General features: G+C 35.1%; 1 protein-coding gene across 4 annotated transcripts in view; it reads left to right on the top strand.

The window, feature by feature from the left end:
* The window catches only part of NAV3 (neuron navigator 3), a 277,955-nt gene extending 250,840 nt beyond the window's left edge, over positions 1-27,115 (top strand). For all 4 annotated transcript variants that reach the window (XM_066368505.1, XM_066368504.1, XM_066368503.1 and 1 more), the window contains 7 exons: positions 1,349-1,584; positions 12,518-12,672; positions 13,740-13,811; positions 14,402-14,598; positions 15,484-15,602; positions 19,283-19,486; positions 24,566-27,115. In XM_066368505.1, coding sequence (XP_066224602.1) covers positions 1,349-1,584; positions 12,518-12,672; positions 13,740-13,811; positions 14,402-14,598; positions 15,484-15,602; positions 19,283-19,486; positions 24,566-24,685 — 1,103 coding nt within the window. In that variant the 3' untranslated portion in view covers positions 24,686-27,115. The remainder of the gene's footprint in view (positions 1-1,348; positions 1,585-12,517; positions 12,673-13,739; positions 13,812-14,401; positions 14,599-15,483; positions 15,603-19,282; positions 19,487-24,565) is intronic.
* Positions 27,116-27,876: the final 761 nt, after the last annotated feature.

The raw sequence follows: 27,876 nt of genomic DNA, 5'->3' as shown, positions 1-27,876 counted from the left end.
GTTAATTTTTAACCAACATTTTTCGGGGGACTTTTTCTTTATATTTTCATATTTGAAAATGGTGTTAACTACTTTGGAAATTTTGGTATGAAATGAGCCATATATATATTTTAAACATAGAAATTCTACTTGAAAACAGTTAAATCTAAATAGATAATTTTTTTTTTTAGTTTTAAAGATATGAAACTTGGAATGTAATTTTGAAAACTGAATGTAATATAGAGAATTTTAAATTTCTAGGTTTCTTCCACTATCATCTTTCACATAAGGAGGATTAAAAAAGTTTATTGTATATTCCAAAGTAATATATATTCATCACTATATCTTTAATTGTAAAATTTGTGTACCCAATAAATATCCACTGGGGGGGGGGTAGAAAATGGAAGTTAAGAATCAAGAATGAGAAATTCTGTTTTCTTTGCTTTGGATTATGTGATTAATTATAAGCAACTAGAATACCTAAATTATACTTGTCTCCATAATTCCTTGTTTATACATGTTAAAGCACCAAAACACATCTATATAAACCATGAATTAACAGAAGAATGTGTCAATATTTGATTTTAGATGAAAGTAACTGAGTAAGTAATGGAGATACTGTTTCTCTCCTTAATTCCTTGCCAAATATCACAATTTGTATTTTCAAAAGCTCCAGTGTTGTACAGCTGCATGTGCAATGAGAACCAAAAAGAAATACAGAGGACAAATATGAGGAAAGATGGAAGAACCTACACACATACATATTTTATATTTTAATACTTAACAAACCTACCACTTTAAGTCCCCTGCCGGTGGTGCAGTGGATAAAGCATTGTTCCAGAGTGCTGAGGACACAGGTTCAATCCTGGGGTTGCTGGCTTGATCCCGAGTCTGCAGGTTCAAGCCCCAGTCAGGCATATATGAGAAGCAATCAATGGATGCACAACTATGTGTAACAGCGTGTTGATGTTTCTTTCAGTCTCTTCCTCCCTTCAACACTTTCCTTCTCTAAAAAAATAAAAACAAAAACCTGCCACCTTTAAAGGGAATGAAATTTTATAACAGAATTTAGAGTAATGCTTCCATTTCTCTCTGGAAACTTAAGTGGGAAACATTAAGGAAACAGTGGATTAAAGTCTGCAAAAAGGAAATGGCTTGCTTTCTTTTGTATGTTCACTCCGTCTTACTACTAATGTTTTCTGTCATAAAATGGCAGCGTGTGTTTGTGGGATGGAAATATCAAGGAAAGTATTTCATAAGGATGGCATTCCCATGAATAACAAAGCTTTGTTTTCATTTGATGCTATAGTTTAAATTCTAGCTTGTGTAGAATAACAAAGCATGCTGTTCCCTTTGTTCCTTTCTTCAGGGGTAGAAGAAAACAGTTTGGACAGTTTTGTTTTTGATACGCTGATTCCTAAACCAATTACCCAAAGGTACTTTAACTTGTTGATGGAACATCACAGAATTATACTCTCGGGGCCTAGTGGTACTGGAAAGACCTATTTAGCAAACAAACTTGCTGAATATGTAATAACCAAATCTGGGAGGAAAAAAACAGAGGATGCAATTGCCACTTTTAATGTGGATCACAAGTCAAGTAAGGTAAGTTACAAATTCCTTCAAGAACTATTGCTCTTTTTTCATAAATGTCTTAAGCAATTAAGCATTAAGATTGTGTAAAGCTTCCGTACTGTACATGGAAATGTATTTATTTATCTCTTTGACGAAAACTAGTACCTGGTAGATGACTAAACAATGCTTCATGAATTTGAACAAGACTGCTATTCAGTTCCATTCAGTTACCACAAGCATGGTGAATATATAGAAGAAAATGACAGAGTCCCTACTATCTGATATTTCTTAGGAAGTATGCGAGTTGAAAGAGATCTGTGCAAAGTGCTCTAAGTACAAGAGGGAAAAGTAACAATTCCTAGGGGAATCAGAATTTTATCAAAAGTCAACACTTGGTCTGGGTCCTAATAACTAAGTAGGAATTAACTGAAATATGGCAGTAAGGAGGACTTGAGGATAATTAGAATATCCCAGGCAGAGATTCTGGGAACAGCAATTGCTTCCATCATATTTCTATAAGATTTCTGCTTAGGAACCTTAGGAAATTGAACAGTACTCCCTTTGAGCATCAACTAAAATCTCAGGTACCATAATAGCCAAACTGAATACTCTCAGCTTCTAAATAGTCACAAGAAGCTATAAAACCTAGTTAGTATGTTCATATATTCGAAGTAAAATAAGAAATCGTAAAAAGGAAATAGTGTATGCCTAACACTATACCTTGCCTATAATTATGTATTACATTCTCAATTGACGCAACCTAAGGTTCTTTTAAGAAACTGCGTGTGTTATGAACAGTCCCTTGAGGGAATCTACATGATATTAGACCATGTTATTTTTCCATAGATAACCTGGTTAGAGGATTTATCAGAAACTGCAGGCCTGAAAAATTTTAAAATAAATGTGATTCCTAAAACATCTGAAACCCACTGGACTCTTGAAATTAACCGTACATGTAGCATAATAAACTAATGTCTTAACAGTGTGGGCAACTATATAGTAACAAACTGGACAACCTAGAAGAGATGGAGAAATTCTTAGAAACATATAACATACCAAGAATGAATCAGGAAGAATTATAAAATCTGAGTACATCAACTACTAGTAAGAAGAGTGACTCAGTAATCAAACATCTTCAAATGAAGAAAAGCCCAGAACCAATGTCCTTTACTGGTATATTATACCAAATATTTAAAGATGAATTAATAACAGTACTTCTCAAAATTCTTCAGAGATCAAAGAGGAGGAAAACACTCCCAAATTCATTTTATGAGTCCAGTGTTATCCTGATGCCTAAACCAGAAATCTACACTACTAGAGAAAACTGAATTCAGCAGCAGGTTAATGGAATTATTCACCATAATAAAGTGAGGTTTATCCCTGGGATGCAAGAATAGTTAACTTATGCAAATCAGTCATGTGATACAACACATTAACAGAAAGAAAGAAATAAATCATATGATCATTTTAATTGATGTAGAAAAAGCATGTGACAAAATTCAACATGATAAAAACTCTCAATACATTAGACATATAAAGAACATAACTCAACACAATAAAGGCTAGATATGACATCTCAATAGCTAACATTATACTCAGTGATGAAAGGTTGAGTTTTTCTTCTAAAATCAGGACTAAGACAAGAGTGCTCATTCTTACCTCTGCTATCCAGCATAGAACTAGAAGTCACAGCTAGACCAGTCAGCAAGAAAAAGTAATAAAATGTATCTAGATTGTAAAGGAAAATATAAAATTTTCTGTATTTGAAGATGACATGATTTTATAGAGAAAGAATCCTAAAGACTAGACCAAAATGCTGATTTAATCAATAAATTTAGTAAATTTTCAGGATACAAAATTAAGATGCAAAAAATCTGTAGCATTTCTATGCATTACTTGTCGCGGCAACAATGAACTACTTGGAGACCAGATGATGACGTGCTCCGAGGGGCCCAAGGGAGAGAACAGCCCCAGTCAGCAGACCGAAGGACTGAAGCCCTGTCCCCAGCTATACTCAGATATTTATTAGCCAGTACAAACAACTCAAGGAATCAGACAGAGAAGTTCTCAGTAGGTGAAGTAAAGGACAAGGAACCTGCTGACTCCTAATCTGTTCTGAGAGCATAGACATTTTCTGTTGCTGAATCTTCTCCTGCTATTTTGCTGTTTCCAGCACGCACTGTTTCCAGTACAGGGTCAGCGGGACCCCTGGACTCTCGTCCGCTCGGGGATTTCTCCCTAGAATGCCTCACTGTCTCTAATTGTTGTCCTAACTCTATGTATTTTCATAGCATATTCCTACAATTACTAATGAATTTTTCTGAAAAAGAAATAAAGACCTCCATTCCATTTATAACAGCCTCAAACACAATAAAGTATTCTATGTTGTATACCTGAAATCAACACAAAATAATATTTAAAATATAATTGGAAATTTTTAAAAAAAATTAAAAAGAAAAAAACCATTTGAAGACAGAGACACAAAAGAAGAATGCCACGTGAAGATGGAGGCAGACACTGGAGTTATTTACTGCAAGCCACGGAATGCCAAAGATTCCTGGCAACACTAGGAAGTCTTACCAGAAGCTAGAAAGAAGAAAAGAAGGATTCTCCTACAGGTTTCAGAGGGCATGATTTTGCCAACACTTTAATTTTAGACTTCTAGCCTCCAGAACTGTGAGCCAACAGATTTCTATTGTCTTAAGCCAAATACTTAGGAATAAATTTAAATAAGATGAAAGATTTCTACTCTGAAAACTACTAGACGATGAAAGAAATACAATGAAGATGAAGAGACAAATAAATGGAAAGATATTCTGTGTTCATGGACTGGAAGAATTAATGTTATTAAAATGTTGCCTGGCCAGGTGGTAGTACAGTGGATAGAGCATAGACCTGGGACACTGTGGACCCAGGTTCAAAACTCCAAGATTGTCTGCTTGAGCACAGAGTCACCGCTTGAGCATGGAATCATAAACATGACCCATGATCACTGGCTTAAGCCCAAAGATCACTGGCTTAAAGCTCAAGGTCGCAGGCTTGAGCCCAAGGTCGCAGGCTTGAGCAAGGTGTCACTGGCTCAGCTGGAGCCCCGTGGTCAAAGCACATATGAGAAAGCAATCAATGAACAATTAAAGTGCCGCAACTACGAGTTGATGTTTCTCATCTCTCTCCCTTCCTGTCTGTCTGTCCCTCTCTGTTTTCTCTCCATCTTCCTCTCTCTCTCTATATATATATTTTATATATACATATATGTAAACATATATGTATATGTATATGTATAGTTAAAATGCCAATTTTATATATATATATTTGAAATGTCAATATTACCAAAACCATTTCTAGATTCAATACAATCCCTATCAATATTCCAATGATATTTTTAACAGAAGTAGAAAAAACACACCTAAAATTTATATGAAACCACAAAAGACCTCAAATACTCAAAAAAAAAATCTTGAGAAAGAAGAATAAAGTAGAAGGCATCATGTGTCCTTATTTTAAGCTATACCACACAGCTATACTAATTAAAACCTTATGGTACTGGCATTAAAAAAAGACAAAAAAAAAAAAAAAGACACATAGACCAATGGAACAGATGGAAAGCTCAGAAATAAACCCAAGCATATATGGTCAGCTAATATCTGACAAGGGAGCCAAGAATACTTAATAGATTAAAGACAGCCTCTCTAATGAATGGTGGTAGGATAACTGGATAGTCACATGTAATTAATAAAACTGGACCCATATTTTATACTACTCATAAAAATTAACTTAAAATGGATTAAAGACTTAAATGTAAGACCTGAAACCATGAAATTCCTAGAAGAAACATAGTAATAAAGCTTCTTGACATGCATCTTAGTAAGGAGTTTTTGAATATGATACAGCACAAACAATAAAATAAGAAATAAATTAGTGGGACTACATCAAGTAATAAAGCTTCTGCACAGCAAAAGACCATCAACAAAGTGAAAAGACAACCTATGGAATGAAAAAAAGTGTTTGAAATCCATATATCTAATAAGGGGTTAATATTTAAAATATATGAAGAAATCAGAACTCAATAGCAAAAAAACAAACAAAAATAAACCATTAAAATAAATGGGCAAAGGATCTGAACAGACATTTCTCCAAAAAAAAAAGATATAGGAAAGGGCAACAGATACATTAAAAGACGCTCATCGCTGGTTATTAGGGAAATGCAAATTAGAATCACAATGAGCTATCACCTCACACCTGTTATACTGGCCATCATCAAAAAGATAAGAGATAACAAATGCAGGCATGAAAGTGGAGAAAGGGGAACCCTTTCGTGAGTTGTTGGTGAGATTGTAAATTGGTACAGCTGGCATGAAAAACAGTAGGGAGGATCCTTAAAAAACTCAAAAAAGAACTACCATGTTCTTCAGCAATTTCCCTTCTGGGATTATATTCAAAGGAAACAAAAACCCTAACTCAAGAAGGTATCTGCACCCTTATGTTTATAGCAACATTATTTACAGTAGCGAAGACATGGAAACAATCCAAGTGCCCATTGTTAGAGGAAAGGATCAAGAAGTTGTAGTGCATATATATGGATATATGTGCGTGTACTGTATATATATTATATATTTATAATATAGATAACATACACTGTGTGTAAGAGAGAAAACAGTACAAGTTTCAAGTGCAATGTAAGTGTTGCCTTTAGTTATTCATTAAAGCCCTTGCCTCACAATGAAAATCTCTTTAAAATTGTATTTAGAAAATTAAATTTAATGGGATGACATTGATCAATAAGAGTACATAGGTTTCAGGTAAACATTTCCATAGCATTTGAACTGGTAATTGTCTTGTGTGCCTATCACCCAAAGTTAAATCAATTTTTCCCCAATGTAGGTTTTTTAAACAAATAGACACAGACCCATACAGACACACACATACACACACACACATACACACAGCCCTTTGTTCAAAATTGTCTTATGTTTATTTTCAAGAATAGTGATATCGTAAAGCACGATGTGATATCTCTAAGTTAAATAAATATAATACATGTATTCCAAATATTTTCTTGGAACTCAGCACCATTCAAGTTGTGGTTGAATCACCCATACTCATTACAACTAAAGAGAGACACAGAACCTGCAGCAGAAGATTTGACTCTTCTCTGAGTTGGAAGAGCACAGTTTGTTGGCTTCAGCCAACAATATTTAATGCCAACTGTGAATTCTAGGTCTCCTTATATCTTTACTTAACAACTGTTTAGAATTTTATTTTTCAGCCAAAATGATAAAAAAAAAGATCGACATTTCTTAGTCATCCTCAGTGTGCTTCATGGTAATCCCTCAATGTTGATGTGACAGAGCTCTTTAAAAGTAACTTACTTAATGAGAAAACAAGTTGTTGGAAAATAGAAGATTTATTACAGGAAACCAAGGCATTTTTGATAAAGTTGATTTTAAATCAGATTGTTTTGGGCTTCATTAGGATGTAATTTTAATTATCTAAAACAAAGTAGGTTGATTTCTATTAATTATAAAATTTGCCTTACCCCCATATCCACTGTTATATATGTGTAAGTTCTTTTTATTTCAGTTAAAAAGTTGCTTAGTGCTTGGAGCTATTCATTTTAATATTATATGTGTCCTTTAATACTTTTTGATCTCATATTTCTAACAGTCTAATTTTCTACTATTTCATAATAGAATAATTGGTGCCATTATTAGGTCATTTTGAGTTTTGTTATTAGAAAACAATGAAAAATAAAGCATTGCCAAGAGCATTTGTGTATAACTAATGATGCTAGGAAACAGTAATGGGAGAAAAAAAAACCCACGAACAAACCATGTGACATTCAGCACTGAGTAAGCACAAAATACAACTAACAAATGCTTATTTTTTCTTTATGTTTGTAAGACATCAATGAGCTATCAGTAATGCGGGGTACAGAATTATTGCCAGAGAATTTGGTCAGTTCTTGTCCAATTGTGAGAGAATCTACACTGGTGTTTTGTTTTGTTTTGTTTTGATGTTGTGGAGGTGAGAATGGTAATAAAGGAATAGGGATGACAAAGTGAGATTGTGTGAGGGCTAGCCGCTAACAGAGTAGATTTATTAAGTAACGTGTGAATGAGGCATAAAATAATCAATCCTTTCCCTGAAAGATGGGGCTTTGTAACCGCTGCTGTGCTTTATACTGTGCCTCAGACAGCGCTTGGAGAGATGAAGCCAAAAAAGCACTTACTGATTCCAAAATTTCGAACAATAAACCATCAAAAGAAAAAACAAAAAACAAAACAAAGACCTCATTTTATGCTTTTGGTACATCTGCATTTTACATTCTGCCCCTCTTGCCACTCTTCAAGCCCTGCTTCAAGCTGCCAGCTGGAGTATTGTGATTGAGAGCAGTAAACATAAACAATTATACTTGGTGACATTCGATAGAGTAGGTCTGGAAGACGAGAGAAGGATTTGGTAAAGAATATGTGGCCATCTGAAGCTGCTTGGAATGTGAGGTGGGAAAAGATAAAAAAACTGGACGGGCAGATTCATTTCTAGTGTGCCTAGAATCAAAACAGGAGAAAGCAACAGTCAATAGTTTTTATGTAACTGCTCTTTTCTGAGTATATTTTCAAAAGGATGAGATTTGTCTCATTATCAATGTCCATCTGGTAGCGAGACCTGTTTTATACTGCCCAATTTGATCTTGGGCATGAGGCTTTTAATTCTAGTGCATCAATACTTCAATTTTAAGCTAGAGTGGGAGTCATGAAGAGATTTCCAAAAGATCTGAAAAACTCTTAAGTTATATGACAAAATTATTTGTGGATGCTGATTTCTATTTGTAACTGGTCTATAGCTTTTCTAGATTCCTGGGTTGGGGGTGGGGGGGATCTACTGCTATCCTGCCCTTCTCAAGATCAGAGAGAACCATAGTAGAAGCTAATGGCCTTACATTTTCAAAAGTAATGCCCTGTGATTTCTTAATTACCAAATCCAATGCCTTTTGCTTCTTTCTCTCTCTCTCTTCTTATGTATAGCAAATTGCTATGGTTCACCTCCCCTTTCTAGAAATTCTTGTGATTTTTACTTTATTTTTCTTGTTTCCTTCCTACTGCATAGAAGGCTCCTTCTTAATCTCTTTCACTGGCTACTCTTCCTTCACCTACCACAGCGGTTCTCAACCTGTGGGTCGCGACCCCAGCGGGGTCGCCTAAAGCCATCGGAAAATACATAATGCATATCAGGTATTTACATTCCAAATCATAACTGTAGCAAAATTACAGTTATGAAGTAGCCACCAAAATTATTTTTTGGTTTGGGGTCACCGCAACATGAGGAACTGTATTGTGGGGTCACGGGATTAGAAAGGTTGAGAACCACTGACCTACCAGTAAGTAAAAATATTCCTGAACATTCTGTTCTCTCCCACATCTGTTCTCATCTATATGACTCTCTTGGTTTCAACTTGTGTTGACTCACTCCACTTTTAGCCAGCCCACTCTCCTAAATATTAGACCTTTCTGTTACCTTACAAATATATTTATATTAGCATACTAAATAAACATATTTAGAAATGGCAATCTCAACTCTGAAAAAATATCATAAAATCATCTTCTTCCATCCTTCTCCACTACAACCACTCTCCCACCCAATTTAACACTGCCACTTGGACTATTGTAATTGTTTTCTAACTGCTTGATTCACAATTTACGTTTAATTTCCCTTCTCTCTCTTACTGTCTTTACCCTTTTGCCTTATGGAAAATAAAGTATCTTTTCATAATTAAAATCTGACCACATTAAAATTCTCCAGTGTTCTTTTCTGTTGCTTTGTTCATTAGATCAATAATCTGCCCATACTTCTCCTATCTGTATTCAATCCCATAGTGTATTTAGGCTTCAACAAAATCAGTATTCTCTTGACTGGTTTCTTTTTCTCTTTTACAATATACTTTCCACACTTTGAAATTATGATTTGGACTGCATTACTCAGATTCCCGGAACATTCAATGTCTTATTGCTAATGGGAAAATTCCAGTAACCTTACATTGTCATTCAAGGTTACCCACTTTCCTTTCCAATTTATTTACCACTGCTTGCATTCACAACATATAAATGACTAGATCTTTTCTACATGAATATCATATTTTTGTGTTTCTCTCCTTTATTGTCCTTCTCCCTCTATTTGGAAAGCTCTTCCATTTTTAAGCATCAAAATATTACTCAATCTTAAAAATAAAAGGTTAATAGCAAGCAAGACTTTCTACCCCCAGAAAGCCTCTTCGAGCAGCTGCATGTAATCCTTATGTGCTCTGAACAACATCTTTGGTTTATACTTTTTTTGAAGTAATGTATTACCTTTTACTGTGAATTATAGCTATATATCATACAAATATACACAAGCTTAAACTACTTTTCTGGGCAATATGCTTCTTGAATGCTTTTCCATCATATCCTTCACATTTATGTTTCTATTAATAAATATATTGCTTTTCCCTACTGAAAAAACTTCAGAGTTTATAGTTACCTATATGGTAAAATCCAAATTTCTGAACGAAGTCAAAGTCTTTTCTATTTTTTTTTTCATATGAATGCCACTACCGTGTATCCCTTTTTTTTTTTTTTTTTTTTTTTTTTTTTTTTTGCAACAACAGAGCTCTTCTTATTTCCCCAAACACATCGGTACTCAGACCTGCCAGGTTTCACTTGTTATTCTTTAGACTTCTATAGTTTTCCTTCCTTTACACTGTTGTTCTCTGAACCTTAAATCTGGGATAGATGCCTCTCTTAAGTTTCCCTGTGGTGTTTTGTACATTTCACTTATTGTGCTGTATTGTGATTTGTTGACCTGCCTTTCTGTTTATCAACTCTATGTTTGAAGAATACAGAGAAATTCTCTGAATCCTTGGTTCCAGATTATTTGGTACATAGTAAGTATATACTTGCTAAAGGTGTGTTGAAGGCATAAATGCTATATACTTATCATTTGGAATTCTACTAGTTATTTAAGATCTGTCTCAACTTCCACCTCTCTGTGAAGTCAATCAAGACCACCCTGTTGGGCCTGCGCAGGTAGTGGCACTGTGGATAAACCATAGACCTGGGAAGCTGAGGAACCAGGTTCAAAACCCCAGTGCTGCCTGTCTGAGTGCAAGCTCACGAGCTTAAGCACAAGATCACCAACTTGAGCATGGGATCATAGACATGACCCCATGGTCACTAGCTTGAGCCCAAAGGTCACACTGGCTTGAAGCCCAAGGTTGCTGGCTTGAGCAAGGGGTCACTGGCTTATGGATCCCCCTGCTCAAGGCACATGTAAGAAAGCAATCAATAAACAACTAAAATGCCACAACTATGAGTTGATGCTTCTCATCTCTCTCCCTTCCTATCTGTCTGTCTCTCTCTCACTTAAAAAAAAAAAAAAAAAGACCTGCCAGCCAGTTGGAATTAATCCTTCTCTGTCCCACAAGTGCATCTCTTCTTTAGCCTCTCTCCTGAAGCAATTGATACTACATTTATAACTTCATTAGTTACGTGTGTGCCTACCACCCTTCCAATTCGAGCATTGCCTTCTCTGGAAGGCTTTCCTTGACACCCATCCGCTAGGCGAAATCTCCTCCCCTGACCTCTCATAGCTCCTAATACAGTGTGGCATCGAATGATTTATCATATTTAAATTTCAGTCCTTAATGTGAGAACAAAGTCTGTGCAGGATGACAGTCTGATTACTTTTTTAACCTGTGCCTGGAACAGTACTTAAGTTTGAAAAAAATGTTAAACTTACTCGAACAATCAATGCTTCATTATTTTTGTATACTCTATGGTTTGGTGTCAGGATATGAACATAGTAGACAGATAATGGTTATTTTATAAATGAACGAATGACTCAATATAGCTAGATTATTGATATAAATAAGATCAGTGTAATTCTCCAGACTGTTCACCAGTTTAAACACCTTTTACTATAATCTCTGATTTAGGACACATTTATTCCATGTGACTGGCACAATATAAGATAAATAGTGTATTAGTTCTTTAATAGACTGTATATTTGAACTTAAATATTTTACTAATGCCACAAAAACCTGGTTAATGTCATTTATCTCTACTTTTGGTTTTAAAAGTGGTAGTACAGACAGAGGGAGTTGCATCTAGGGTGAGCAGTTTACATATTTACCTGGCTGCCAAAAATAGGAATCATGGAATTGTTTTTATCTCTGAGCAAGAATTACAAATTGCAAATGTTATTGTAAATATGCAAATACTATGGGAATGTTATTATTGATTAAGATCATTCTAAGACACCTAATTATATTCTTAAACTACATATCTGTGAGAGCAGTAAGTAAACTGGTTATCCTATTTAAATGAAAACCTTTCAGATAAAAATAAAGCCTGAAAAAAATCCAAGAAGCTCAAGAAATGCTAAAAATAATGTCCATTGACCCAGTAAATATAACAAATTTTGTCTTTACTTAAAATTATAGCAATTGCATGCAGACTATATATAAGTAAACAAATGAATGAATGAATAACTACACTTTTATCTGAGTCTCGAGGCTGCACTTTCAGATGAATTGGAATTAAAATGTACATGTAAATTTAGGGGTGCCATTTTGGATTTGTTCTATACTTGTAGCTATAAGTTTTGCTAAAATCTACTTTTACTATAGAAATTTAAAAAACAGGAACGAAGTGTCAATATATGTAGTTTGTCATAAGAACTCATATCCGGAACTCTCTTTTTGCTTTTTGTTAGGGGAGAAGACAACTGAGAAATATGCTTTGGTGTTTACAGTTTTATATTTGTTGCCGATGTTCTGTACTGGCTTTGTACAATAAGGTTTTATATCAATAGAATAATCTATGAGTTTTAATCAAAGCAGGGTGGAAGCAAGGTCTGCTGTTCTACAGATATGAATTTCCTGCCAATGGTATAAATTTGATATGTTTGTTTTCTTCATTTTTTTGTAAAGGAATTGCAGCAGTATCTAGCTAGCCTGGCCGAGCAGTGCAGTGCTGACAATAATGGTGTGGAGCTCCCAGTTGTAATCATTCTTGATAACCTTCATCATGTGGGTTCTTTGAGTGATATCTTCAATGGTTTCCTCAACTGTAAATATAGCAAATGGTATGCTTATGAAATATTTAGAATGACGAGACATAAAAAAAATTGTGATCAAATTTGCTTTCTTACACCTTTATACCCTTTAAGCCCTATAACAGAGGTCATTAATTTGAAAAGCCTTTGTTAATATTATACATTATTTCCAAAGAATCTCTATGTATTTCTTAGAACATCTATTTGTTCATTCATCAACTACGTCCTAGGCATGCTTATGGAAACATCTTTACCTGATGATGTTAACTTCAGCAGATATGCAGGAGGTCTGGTAGATGGTATCAATGATAGAATGTTTGAATCAGGAAAATTAAGAACTAGAATGAAAGTTGAGATCTCTGTTTTCATTCTTAGTCCGTGTCAAAAATTTAAATTCAACCTTCCTATAGAGTCAAATTTAATATATACAGATATACAAGTATATATTTAGATATAACAGTATATCTGTTAACAAGTCTAATTTTAAACTATTAAAAAGGAAAGAAAAGATTAAAATAGGGTGTAAGAAAATCTGAAAGCTCACTTAAGACTCACTGTTGCATGGCCTCTAAAAAAAGACATGTAACTGCAATATAAACATTGGTTTTAATGGTACAAGTATTCCATTTAACTAATCTCTGCTAGATATTTTTAAATGTTTTAATATAGATCAGCATAAAATAAATATTGAAACAAGAATACAGATTCTTTCATGCCATTACAAACTTTTAAAATAACTCTGAAATAATAAAAGAGGACAAATTAATGAATTTGATTATAGGCATGAGAATCGTAAGATGTTAGAGTAGGATGAGACCACTGTGATTATTCTGTCTAATCTTTTTATTTTATAGATGAGTAAATTTAGGCTCATAAAGGGAAAATGATTTGGCTAGAATTCAAGACCTGAAATTAGAACACCAAATCCTACTTTCCAGTTCAATGATCTCTGTCATTTTATAAAATTTCCCTTTTAAAGCCTAATTATAAAATGGAATAATCATATTTCTCCAAATTATTTTCTAAGATAAGTTAAGATATTAATTTATTTTACCTTCAGTACATATATCTGTATATTCTACCTTTTTCCCCCCCAGTCCATATATTATTGGAACAATGAATCAGGGAGTCTCTTCATCACCAAATCTAGAGCTGCATCACAATTTCAGGTAAAGTTAAATTGAATGCTTTGGTGTTTTTTGTGGGGTTTTTTTTTTTTTGGTTTTTGGAGGATTTTTTATTTTTTTTTTGAATTGTCTTTTTCTGTTTGATTTTGGTTGTTGTTTTTACATTTGGACATTGACAAATTCTGTAACCTGTGGTGTGAAAATAATTCTCACTTCTTATGACACTCTGTCTCAAGCAGACATTTTGTGATCCTCAACCTATAATCAGAAATGTTTCTTTAAAAAAGAAAGAAATGTTTTTCCTGCTCACTATGTCACTAGCTAAAGTAGAGCACTTTTCTTCTAAGTGTGAGGCATGTGAAGAGAGTTCCTATTTCGGGGTTTGTTATTCTCCTGCAGAAGACTGCAGAGTGTACACTCCCACTCACTTCTGATGCACACGAGCTTCTCTTTAGCTCAAAAAAAAAAGTTAGTTACATAATAACTCTAATGCTAATAGAACCTCTTACCCCCTTTCATCATTAAAATATGGCCACCAATGGAAATAGGAGCTTTATATTAGAAGAAGAATTATTATGGACTTAAAATTTAATTATGTAAAGATTTCTATTTTTTTTTTCTTCTTTTTGTAGGTGGGTACTATGTGCAAACCATACAGAACCTGTGAAAGGCTTTTTAGGCAGATATCTTCGAAGAAAACTGGTAGAGATGGAAATTGAAAGGAACATACGCAATAATGACCTAGTCAAAATTATAGATTGGATTCCTAAGACATGGCATCACCTCAACAGTTTTTTGGAAACACATAGTTCGTCTGATGTCACCATTGGTGAGTTCCAAAATTGCAATATGCCATTTTCTAGCAACTAAGAGTACGTAGTAAAGATGGTCTGATTGGGTGGTGGAAGATGACAGGTGAAGCTCATGTCTTTCAAGCTTCCAAAAATTTGTTTTCTTATTTTCCCTTCTGAAAGTTTGCCTTCTTCTAAGCTTTGTTTCTCAAATTGTCTGACAATTATGGTTTACTAAAATATCACTGAGATCAAATGTGTTTACTATAGACGGATATCTAAAAATCTGATAACCATGTGAAATAAATTGTGTCTGTTTATAGTAACTTTTTATATTGAAAACAGATTTCACCTAATGGCTCATAGCAAATATAATGGTGAAAGAAGATTTTAGAAATAATTTAGGTATTTTATGGATAATTTATGTATTTTATATTTTTCATGAAAACAGTATTGTTTGAATCATTACTCTTTAGTTGGCATAAAGAGGTATTTTATTTTATATTTCTTCTTAAGTTGCATGTACAAAAGTCCCTTTCTCATTGTTATGGATCATGAAGACAAATTTACCAAAGACACAGCATAGATTTTAAAGATGAATGACATAATTTCTATTTGGCAATTCATTTCAGTACAAGTTCCATCATTTGTAAAATAGACAGGATGATTAGATTAAGAGCTTTAATGTGTCTTCTAACTTAAGTATGTTATGTTTATGATTAAGATTTTAGTATAAAAAGAGAGTTCAAAGGAGATTGTACCTTAGAAAAATATACTTTAATAATAATCAAGTTGGCCAAGATGAAAATTTACTAAGAATCCTGTGAGAAATATATTACTTTTTCCTATATCATGTCTAAATATGTGTTTAGATGGTTAAATATAATTATTCTAAAAATGTTTTGTTATTTGTTTCTTCTTAGGTCCCCGACTTTTCCTTTCATGCCCCATGGATATAGAAGGTTCTAGAGTGTGGTTCATGGATCTCTGGAACTATTCTTTGGTACCTTATATTCTGGAGGCAGTCAGAGAAGGTCTTCAGGTATAACACTCGATTTTATCAGCTGTTTAACACAGTCAATTTAAAAACAAAAGCATTCATTTCCCTAAGACTTATGCAGAAAACTAGTGGCAAATTTTTAAAGAGCAACTAGTATACAATATTTTTGCCTGTTCTTAGAATAAATATTTAGGAGAAAGGGAAAGCACGGTTATTTCAGCAACTATACATTTAAAACAAAATTCATTGCCATGAGTGTTTACAGACTCTTATTTAAATAGCCCATTAATTATAGAACTATACATCTTATGAGACAGGAGTGTTTATATGAGCCTTATCATATTCTCTTATCCTATAGCAACAAGTAGTTTTTGTGTATAGGTTCCCTGTTTTTAATATGTTTTATTGTTTGAAGCCCTTGAACATCTCTTGAAAGATTCTTGACTCCTTTTGAGAGAGTGCTCTAAATTCTTAGGCAGTGCTTTGACAAGTTGTCTTGGCAGCGTCTCTGCATTTTCTCTCATGAGGCTCTGCAACCAGCCCTTCTATTTACTCATAACTTAAAAGTCAGAACATATTACTAATAAGAACCCTGTTTTTTCAACAAAACATATTATCCCTTTTCCATGGATCTTGCTATTTCCTTAAACTGGAGTTGAAATTCCACAAAATTGTAGACTTACAGAACTCAAGGTTGAAAAATTAAGATTTGTGTTGCATAATTACCTAATTTAATTATAGGATAATCTATTCTTTTCAATAACTCAACCAAGGTATAGATAGGCAGTTTTTGCTTAGGCATAAGTATTCCTGGTTATTGCAACTGCTACTAGAATTAAGACATAGCTTTTCATAATTTTTATCTGCAGTACTATGTTGTCTTTATTTTACTATCTAAAAGATTGGTCATCTCATTTCTTTCCTTTGACTAACTTTTATCATCATGTTCTCCTTACATAGCTAGCATGGCATGGCAGTATGCAGGACTATCTTGATGGTTTTCATGAACATAACAAATATTATAGACATATTCTGACCCCTCAGATTCTTGAGAATGCTATCAATTGGTTCTACTCCAGATTTAGATAACCTAATTTCATATTTTTAAGGGTATGAGCCGATCTAACCCAGGAAGTGGCTCCAATAAAATACAAGACTATACCAAAAGTTTTAATTCTTCAGATATAACATATGACTTTTCAGGATTCCTCTAAAAATATTATGCTGCCTACAATGTGAGTTGGCTCTCTCACTTTCAATTGTTTATACCAAAAAAAAACCCAAACCTTTTTAATGAAAATTTACTTATAATCTGGAAGTATTTGTTTTAAAACTTAATACCTAAATGAATTACGTTTTTTAGATACTTTTAGTAGTAATAAGCTATCATACAAGTCTTTCTGTATGAAATGCTCATTTCATGTGTTTGCTAATACATAGAAAGAATAAGAAGCTTTTCAAAAATTCAGAAACCTTAAAACAATTAGATTTCTTAGATTTTATTTTTTAATAGTGCATGCATTTTTTTTTTAAAAAAAATTTAAATCAGTCTTATTTATAAAACACTATCCTGAGAATTACAATTCTATAAAGCTTCCATTTGGACAAACTTATAACCACAAAAGTAATACTAGTGTCCCAAATGAAACAAAGATATTTCAAAATTATTTTCAAAAGGGAAAAACATGTTCAAGTCTTTTGCTCTGGTTCTGGATATTTACTGGTAAGTCACTGTAAATGCTGAATTCCCTGATGTAAGGAGTTTCGGAGAAAAATCTAGAACATGGGAAAGATTTAAAAAGGACCCTTTGGTGGGTGGACAGTTCTCACTGCTCCTGATGGCTGTGCTAAGCCAGAAGTGCATTGGCAGATGGTAATCCTAAAGTGGTCCATATGTTTTCTGGAGGAGCAGGAAAAAAGGTATCACGTATGTCATGAACCATTTCTCTGGATCTACTACTGGCAGCCAAGGACCTTGGAATAGGAGCAAAAGATAGAAAAACAAAACCTAATTACAAAGATGAAAACCTGAGTTGAGAGTAATAGAAAAATATATTTTTAAATAAAGGCTGATGCTTTGGTGAGGAACCACGTGGGGGAATACTGTCTGCCAGATGTTCTGATTGGAAAAGGCCCTTGTGATGCAATGGATTCTGAATTTTATTCTGGTGATTCTGTCTTTCTTGAAATGTCAACAATGAGTTTATCTCATTCTGAATGTTTAAATTTCTCTTTTTTCCATATTTTTAAAAAATCTCTTAAATTCTGAAGTACAGAATTGGGTGTGTTTACCTTTTTTATTGGTGATCTCCTATTGTGCTATCCTTATGATTCTTTAAAAGGTTGGCCTCCATTGATTCTAGATAGACTTTTCATATTCTTTTTGTAACATTTGCTTTTCAAGAATTACACATTTTTCTTCAGTTAGTTTAAGTTGTATTGCAAGCTATGTTTTATGTCTTCTGTAAAGTAAGTTTTTAACTAAGAGAAAACTTCATCAAAACAAGAGAACTATTTTAAAAATCAAATGATTACTCCCCCTGCCATCATCTCCTAAGGAAATACACTGATACCAAGACCTGGACTTCTTCTTCTTCTTCTTTTTTTTTTTTTTTTAAGACAAGGCTGCCTCAGCCACATACATCTTGTCCAGGAGAAACCCAAAACAATTGCAAGATTTTAACTGTCCACCATTTTGCTTTTGTCTCATTGAACCACAAAATACACAGAACACTTCATAGTACACCATCTGGGATCAAATATGCTGCTGGTAACCAGGATTATCCTCAGTAAAGTGCACATCATGGGGAGATGGGAAGTAAATTGTAGAATCAGTGTACCCACATTACTTCCATTTTCATTTTAATTGTTCTTCTTCCCATGTGGCCTCTGTTGTACAAAGTCCCATCAACCTCTGTCTCCTCAGTGTACCCTTCCCAGCATGGCTTTTCACATCTCTTGGATTCATGTTCTACCTTCTACTCCACTGCCAGTCCTTGAAACAGGCTTTATTATCTTTTTATTCTTGACTTTTTCCTGATATGGTCCTTACAAAGTTGTTGCTTTTGTTTCTTATTCGTTCTCCTCTTTTACTAGTGGGTTTATGAATAAACATCTTAAAAGACTATTTACCAGAAGCAATGAGATGATTAGATGAAGTTAATCTGAGGAAAGTAGTTATCAGAGAAAATATTCTTAGTCCCAAAGTAACTTTGAATAGAGTGAACTAGATAGAGAAAAAGCAGTGTCTTTTCTTTTATTAATCATCTTTCCAAAATACACTTTAATAGAGAACTCTATTTAGTATCTAGCTTAGTTCCTTTTTTATTTTTTAATTCTTCATAACTGCAACTCTTTTTTCACAACTTGAGTTTTTTTGGGGTTTTTTTTGGTTTATAAAATTACTGCTAACAATAAATGTGAGCAATCATTTCAACCTGTTATTTAAAATAAACTTCCCTCACACTCCTCCCCAAATACTGATCATCTCTTCCTGATACTCAGCTTTATTTTGTCTAGCCTTCAAGTTTAAAGGGAGCTATATAAACAGCAATATTTTAAAAATATGTAAAATTATATACACACAGTAATTACCTTGAAAGTCCCATAAAAATTCAGTATGCAAAAGAATTATTCATTAGTAGTCACCTTTGTTGTTGTTTTTTTTCCTTTACTAAATAAGAGTGCATTATATATGTGCTAAATATGTGATCTCCTTTTAGATGTATGGGAAACGGGCACCTTGGGAAGATCCCTCAAAGTGGGTGCTTGATACCTACCCATGGAGCTCAGCATGTCTGCCTCAGGAAGGCCCAGCATTACTTCAGTTGCGACCAGAAGATGTTGGGTATGAGGGTTGCATCTCCACTAAGGAAGCTACAACCTCAAAGCACATTCCACAGACTGACACAGAGGGGGATCCACTGGTAAGAAGCTGATATGTGATTCTCCCTATAGAATCTTGGTTACAGTGTGTGGTCATTAGTATTTAGTCATTTGTATCAAAGACATTAGTTATCTTAGATAATATTTAGCCTCCTTTCTTTGGGTGAATTTCTTAAAATGGAAGACCCAATTTGTATGCATAAAAATAATCAAGAAATGCTGAAACCAGGCTGAACTTTATGACCTTAATTTTTCTCTTATGCATAAAACTGTATAAAGAGATAAAGAAAATTTTAATTTGTATGACTAAATTCACTCGGTATTTAAGAGAAAACTGAATTTTGTTCTTAAATTAAGAAATAAAAATATAATTTAATGTTCACTTGGAGAACAAAAGAGTATTTTACATATATCATCTAGTCTGACTAAATTTAGCATTAGTCTTCTGTTGCCTACCTCAGAGGAGAATAAACTGTAAAGGAAATCAGGGAAGTTATTCTCCCTGCCTTATTCAATTGCAATTGTGTATGGCTTAATAAAAGTTGATAAAACTCCAAAGTATAAACACTCTGAAGATATTAAGTACATGGTATTATTAGGAAAAAGATTCTTTTTTTCTCTCTCTTTTTATTCAGTATGACTCCTGCATACACCCTGACTAGGATGCACCTGGCAAGCACACTAGAGAACAATGCTCTGCCCATTGAGTACACTGCTTCATTGCTCAGCAACTGAACTCATTTTAGTGCCTTAGGTGGAGGCCATGGAGCCATCCTCATTGCCCAGGGACAACTCACTCCAGTTGAGCCATGGCTGCAGGAGGGAAAGAGAAAGAGAGAGAGAAGCAAGAAGGCAAGGTATAGAGAAGCAGATGGGTGTTTCTCCTGGGTTCCTGACCAGGAATAGAACCCAAGACATCCACATGCCAGGCCAACCCTCTACCACTGAGCCAGCCAACCAGGGCTATGACTTTATTTTTTATGTATTTAATTTTTATTTTGCTAGATGAGTTCCTATAGATTGATACACAAAGTACTGTTTTTGGGTTACCTGTCCATGACTAATGAGATTATTGGACTTGCATACAAGTACAGAAATAAAACATAATGAAATAAAGGCCATTCTGTTACTTATAACAAATGAAAAGGAAATTATTAAAATCATAATCTATGACTATACCCAAAGATATAAAATGACTTGATATTTATTGAGTACCTTTACACCAATAATCCCAACACACATATCACCATCATATCAGTTGATCATTATTAACATTTTGAGGGTTACATGTAAATAATCTGATACATTCTCAAGATTCTTTCTTCAATAAAATTCATGCACATAGAAAATTTTGCATATAATTTCAAAGGATTCCATGTCACAGAAATATATACTAGACTTTCTTGGAGTTCATGGATCTCCTCTTTAGGACTTTTGATCTAGGCTATAAAGGTCCTAGACTTCCATTTTTATAATAGGCACATGGTCCTTTAGCTTATGCATAGGAGTTAATAGTATTGGTGAAATTGGTTTAAATCTAGCATAATTGTGAGCAGAGCATGCACTAAGCAATTGCTGATAGAATGGTTAAAATTTAATAAATATAAGCCTTAGGGTAAAAATATGGGTTATTTCACATGAGTTTTAATAAATCACAGTTCTACTTTTTCAGTTTTGATATACTGTGTGTTTCAGATAAGGAGAAGTGTTTTTTTTTTAATAATTTTATTTTTTTAATGGGGCGACATCAATAAATCAGGATACATATATTCAAAGATAACAAGTCCAGGTTATCTTGTCGTTCAATTATGTTGCATACCCATCACCCAAAGTCAGATTGTCCTCTGTCACCTTCTATCTAGTTTTCTTTGTGCCCCTCCCCCTCCCCCTTTCCCTCTCCCTTTTCCCCTCCCCCCGTAACCACCACACTCTTAAGGAGAAGTGTTTTTAAAGTTTATTTTTAGAGTTACTTTGTAGAGGATAGGACCCTTAGGGGATGCCCTAAACTTCCCCAGTTTTTAGTTTTGGTCAGCTAAACATCTTAAACACTCTTTTTCCTGGCTATAAATGCTCTTGTCTTCTAGTATGAAAAATAGATCCAGAGTCTCTCATTCTGAATAAAAGTTGGAGTAAATATTTTTTGATTCCTTATCTGCTAAACATCTAAAGAAACAAGGGATTATGACATATGACCTGTTAAAAGGCAAAGACTTTTCATCTAAAAATAATTCTTTGGATCAGATACATTTTGGTAGAAAAGTAAATATTCTCAATCTGTTTTTATTTTTCTGTATTTCCATAATTACTAACGTAAGGTAAAAATATACCTATTTGCAATCCAATCTAAATCAAATATTATGAGGAAAATTTACTATTTAATGCCAGAAATATGTTTTTGAATGCAAACAAAAATGCAGATTTTTGGCATATCTCACCGTGTTTTAAAAATATAATGTGTATTCAGCATCAACAGACTTAATTTTACATCTGTTAATATGTGATAAGTATGTACTCAGGGCTAAAACGTGGTGATTGGGAGATAAGTAAGATACCATGATTTATCTCAGGAAGCTCACAGCTGAGTAGTGGACAGCAACATCTACTTATCTAAATTACAGTAAAATAATGGTAGAAGTACATGTGTAGTACAGTTGTTTCAGTCCATGGAGGAAGTGACTGGGAGAAGCTTCACAGAGGAGATGCTTCAGGTAGGTCTAGAAGGATGAACAGAAGTTCACCATGTGGTTGGACGAAGGACATTCAAAATTCCGGATACAGCAAGTGAAACACTGTGGAATGGAATAATAGAAATGAGTTAAAGGTACTGTAGTGTACCAATCAGAGGGATTAGAACAAAAAAGAGCAGGAGGAATTAAAGCTACAGAAGCCTATAATTGCTAGATCATACTGAGGCTTGTTTAGCTTTTGTAGGAAGTTAAAACTTGATTATACAGAGAATGGGAAGCCACCCATTTGATACATAGTTTTTGAGCAGGGTAGTTAACCTGGTTAGATTTACAATTTACAGGATCACTTTGGTGATAGAATAGAGGAAATTTTAAAGGAGACAGTATGGATGCTGGGAGACTATCAAATTTGCAAATATCTCAGATGATAAGGCCTTGACCAAGGTGTTACAAATAATAAACTTTGCATTTATGATTATGAGTACGGGAAGAAGAAGAGGAAAAGAGAGGAGGGAAATACTTGTATAGAAAATCATGATTTGTCCCAGTGACTATTGACTCATATGTAACCTTACTTTCCTCTTATCATCTTCATTGATTTGAATGCATAAAACAACATGATGAGGAGGCAAAGTAAATCTCTTGTTTATATTTATTATGAATCTGATGCTTGGAACTTAGTCTAAAAAAACCCATCTATGATATGGCATGATTTTCAAACATTAAAACTTTTACAACATGTTATTACAACATAAAACTTTTTCAACATTTAGCATTCAAGTGATTTCAAACATTTGCCACTAAGACAGAATTATAACCCTTTAATCAGATCTCATTTATTTCTATTCCTCGTAAATCAGAAGGGTGCTCAAAACAGAGACCGGCTTTACAAATCATTTCATCCAAATGCTTGAACATAGAGTGAGCCAGCTACTAATGAGGGAGAAATTGACAAAAGAAAGGAGGGAGGGAATATGACTGTGCATGAAGGTCAGAGTGTGTGTGTGAGGGAAAGACAGAGAACGAGATGGAGAGAGAGGGAGAGAGGAAAACTGAGTTGTTGGAGACATTTTGGCTTTTTGACTTACTGAGTTCAGGAGGGTATCACCAACTACTTTTATACTCTTATGTAGCTGATTTGATAACTTCAAAGATTTAGAGCAAAAATTATATTGAAAATTGTTTACCTGAAGAATATTAAAATATAACTGTAGCCTCTTTGTCAGAAAGGCATTGTTGCTGATATTGGTGATAACTAGTTTATCATTTATGTCACAAGCATTTTTTGAACACACATTTGGCACTGAACACACAAGCATGCAGAGAGTCTAACAGGTGACTAATTCTTTTCATTTTCTTTTTTCTATTGGATCAAATTACCTATTTCTCTATGTTTTTAAAAAAAGAACAACTTTGATTATTTTATAAATTAATAAAATTAGTATGCATTAAATAATATAAAGATTATTACAATTTCTAGAAGCCCTTGATAAGAAAACAAGTCCACTAACTAATGATGACATGGTGATTTTTCTGTGCTTTGTTAAACCATTTGTCTACAATTTGCTTTTAAACAATCTTTCTTTTTATTCCCTCTCGAATAGAGGATCTGCAGATATACCGAAATCCAAGCAAGGTGGCTGGCTTTTATTTTGTAATGCACAGAAATGCTAACTATCTTTCTCCCCAGCTGCTTTCGTGCATATGTCCCCTTTATGGGAACAAGTTTTGCCATTGTCCTATAAGACTGGGCAACCTGAGACAGCCGCTGTTGTTCCAGAAGGTGGTTTTTGTTGTCGGTGATATATCAATCATACTTTAGCCAGAAATGCAACAACAGAAACTTGACAGTGATTGTTTCCTTCTCCCTCTTCCAGCCCTCACGGCCTTCTTCATTCAGTCACCTCTGAGGTCAGGTCCTCAGCAGCAGATGGTGTGCTTGTGTGCCACAGCTGGCTCCATTCCACGCTGTCCCCCCGTGCTCCCGGGGGATGGTGCGTGGGAGCCTGTGTGCACGTCTCTGTGTGTGAACACTCACGACTTTCGCTTGCCATTCAATGCTTTCTGCTTCTCCCAGCCAAAAAGCTGGGAAGCTTGGCACCCACCCCAGCAATGAGCCCAGATGTCCAGCTGTGATAGAGTGTCCTTCCCCATCTCTCTGCTGCTCTGCTGGAGCAGCAGTAGTCATTCACAACCCCGAATAAAAAAAGTGATCTCGAGGCTTTCTGCCATCCTTATGCTTTGGTGTTGCAGTCATATTTGAGAGAAATAATGAAGGAGCCAGGGGCAATGACTGAAAATATAAAATTGGTTTCTGGTTTCACTCGGATGGGATGAGACGGCTCTGCAGTGTGGCTCAGGGCCTGTCTTGTATGGGGCGGGCTTACTCACTGCCTCATTGCCTGCATCAGATGTCTCTTCTTCTTTCTTCAGATGAATATGCTAATGAAACTTCAAGAAGCAGCCAGTTACTCGGGTACACAGAGCTGTGACAGTGATGGCCCCAGCCACCAAGAAGACATTTTGGACTCATCTCTTGAATCTACTCTCTAGGGGGTAAAAAAAAGTTAGAGAGAAAGACTATGCTTTTTAAAAATGTTTCAAAAGTAAGGTATTTTCACTAAACCACTGCTAGTATAAAAGCACCTGTCACGGGTCCTGTCCCAGAGTTGTGGTCTCCGAGGAGTCAGCAGAACTGAGTCTGCACTGCCAAGATGCTCAATTGAAACTGAAGCTTACCTTTATTTTATGTCTAGGCATTTTTCTATCCGTGGAGTGACACGAGGCTCCATTACTCAACTGGAAAGGACCCTAACCATTGGGCTGCTGAATAGATTGCACATGGGATAGCCAAACTGGACTTTACTTTCTTCCTCTTTAAAAGTTTACAATACAGACCTTTTTTGTCCCTTCATTTTGTTTCCTCTGACAAGCTGTTCTCCCCAAGCAGGGTCCATTCTTCTGATCCATCCAACCTCCTTTGTGCCACATGGTGCTGGTCACAGGGCTCCAGTAGTGTCTGTGTCGTGCGCTCGCCCCATTCCAAAATGAAGCCAAGAGGCCAGTCCTCCGTAAGCACAAATGGAGTCGTGCCACCACCAGAAAAACACTGCTGTGGCAAGCTGGAGAAGTGCCAATGGAATTCTTAACTGCCGTGTTCACATGACGTGCTCCACCAACTGTTCAGTATATCAGTCACAGGTTTTATAAGGTTGTTTTTACCACTGTGGTCTTTCTAAGCCACCTGCCCACACCCTTAACTAGAGTTTTATACCAATTATTAGCCAACACTGACAAAAGGCTTTTTTAGGGCTTTATTTGTTAGAGCCTTTTCAGTGAAAGAGGGAACATTTCCTATGGTGCTGTCTCACTGCCTTAAAACAGATTTCTACCACAGTTCAACAGTTGGTTTAAATCCTAAACCATTGGTATTTTCCACTGTCTTTTCATTTACAACCAAACAACACCCGTTAACACAGTAGCCTCATCTCTACAGATGTTTTTTTTTTTTTAAGAAATGGATAGGAGAAAGATCAATTTTTTAAACTTGTGAATATATTGCTTTGCCTATTCTCCAAAATACCCATGTAACCCAGCAACCCCCTTTGACCGTCACTTAAAAGCAAAGACATGTGGCTAAACTCCATCCAGTTCCAGGTGAAAGAGTTTTGGAAGGCGGGAGATTTTGAATTCTTATCCAGCAGAGCTGGAAGCACTAGATGCAGCATGAGCACAACTATTTGGCTTTCCTCCCCTATTCTTTTCTTTAAAAAAATATTATTAGTTTTGAGCATGTTGTTTTGATTGCTGTTGTTCTACCTGAGAAATTCAGCATTCTAGAACACTGAAGCAGTGACATCACTGTGGAGGGGGAGGCATTTATACTGTAAGAGAAGGTTAGATTTGCACAGTCTACTGGGTAGGTATTGTAAATAATCATTTTAAAACCTTGCACAAATCAAAACAAACACAAAAAAATTTTTTGTATTTTATCCTGTTGGTGTTAAGAGGTGTTTCACTTGCTGAGATTTCCTGTACGTTGCAAACAAATACAGAATGCAAACCCTCAAAGTTGTCATGACCTGGTGTGTTTGTCCTGTATTTGCAGTTGTTATGACTATGCAGGAGCTATCAGTGCTAGAGTGAGCATGCTTCAAAACTGTACACGAAGCCAGTACATTTTTGGAAAAGTAAAAAATGTCCAAAAGTGCATCTGTCATGGCAGGCTTTAAAGAGAGTGCATGAAAACTGATTGGCGTCATTGGAAAAGGTACCACCACACACAGAGGACAGGTTTTAAAGTTTATAAAACCCAAGGGCTAGGCCATGGTGTAGTCTTGTTCTATGCGTGTGAAAATGTGTTCCTTTCAGGACGTGCAATTGGTGCTACTCTCTGCGACCACCGTGGGTCAGTTGCTCTAGAACAACAACACGAGACATCTGTGCAGTTTTCAGAGTGTCACTAAGTCTATAGGTTCCACACGGTGCTATTGCCCTGAGGGAAGTCTGAACTGAATTTATGCACATAGAATTGTCACCCTGACTTTGAAGCCTCAAATGTGGATCAGATCCGTTGTGAGACATCGGTATATGTAGCTGGATGAGTGACTAGTTACCCTTGTATAATATGTGATCTAAGAAATTGCTAATCTTTCCCTGCCATTTTGAGAAACACAGTCCAAACATGATCATACACAAATTCCTGCAATACATCCCAGTAGGTCCACCTAGTTTACAACTTAAACTAGTTTGTGAAACATTTGTCTGTATACATTTTATATTTTGTACATTTTTGATGTAACATATCATGTAAATAGGCAGAAATAGTGAAAGAAATCATCTGAAAGGTTTTGTAGTCTTTGTAAAGCCCCAACAATAAGTACTTGGTGTCAATGGACTTAACTGGATGATGTATTTTCTATTTGTTTATTGTTCCTTTAGCTTGTAAACCAGCTTGCATATATTTTTTTGCAAATGTGCACCCTGTATCTGTCTAAATTATTACTTTGCCATTAAAGTGGAATTATTTATTGACAACAAGGTGTACTGTCTATATATGGAGAAAATTTGAATAATTATGCACCAGGAACTGTCAAGCTTTAAAATGTTGTGTGCACTATTAATATACCATCAAGAGGGATGTGTGTGAATTTTTATTTTGTATACCTCATAGAAAAGACTTCATAGCATTTATCAGATTCAATTTGTAAATACAGTTGACCTTTATGAACATCTGGAGGGTTAGGAGCAGTGACCCACACAGTCAAAATTCTGCATAAGACTTTTGACTCACTGAAACCTTGAGTCAGCCTTGCTGGGGATTGGTTCTAGGACCCTCACACCAAAATCTGCTGATGCTCAAGTCCCTACACTAAAATGGCATAGAACAGTGCATACAGTTGGTCCTCCACATCCTCGGAGTCTTTAGCCACAGACTGAAAATACTGCTGTTGAATCCATGCATGGGAAACCTGGGGATAAGGAGGAGTGGACTGTATATTTATTAAATAAGAAAATCTACATATAGGTGGTTCCACACTGTTTAAACGCATGTTGTTCAAGAGTCAACTGTTTATCCAAGGTAATATTAGAGTCTTATTAAAAGTATATCTTTCTGCCATGGCTGGTTAGCTTAATTGGTTAAGAGTGTCATCCCAAAATGACAAGATTGCTGGTTTGGCCCTGGCTAGTTGGCTCAGTGGTAGAGTACCAGCTCAGCATGTGGATGTCCCAGCTTCAATTCC

The sequence above is a fragment of the Saccopteryx leptura genome, chromosome 2 (assembly GCF_036850995.1).
Source record: "Saccopteryx leptura isolate mSacLep1 chromosome 2, mSacLep1_pri_phased_curated, whole genome shotgun sequence".
NCBI classification, from domain to species: domain Eukaryota; kingdom Metazoa; phylum Chordata; class Mammalia; order Chiroptera; family Emballonuridae; genus Saccopteryx; species Saccopteryx leptura.
The sequence above is the reverse complement of the archived record's forward strand: the minus strand, read 5'-3'. Positions and strand labels throughout refer to the sequence as shown.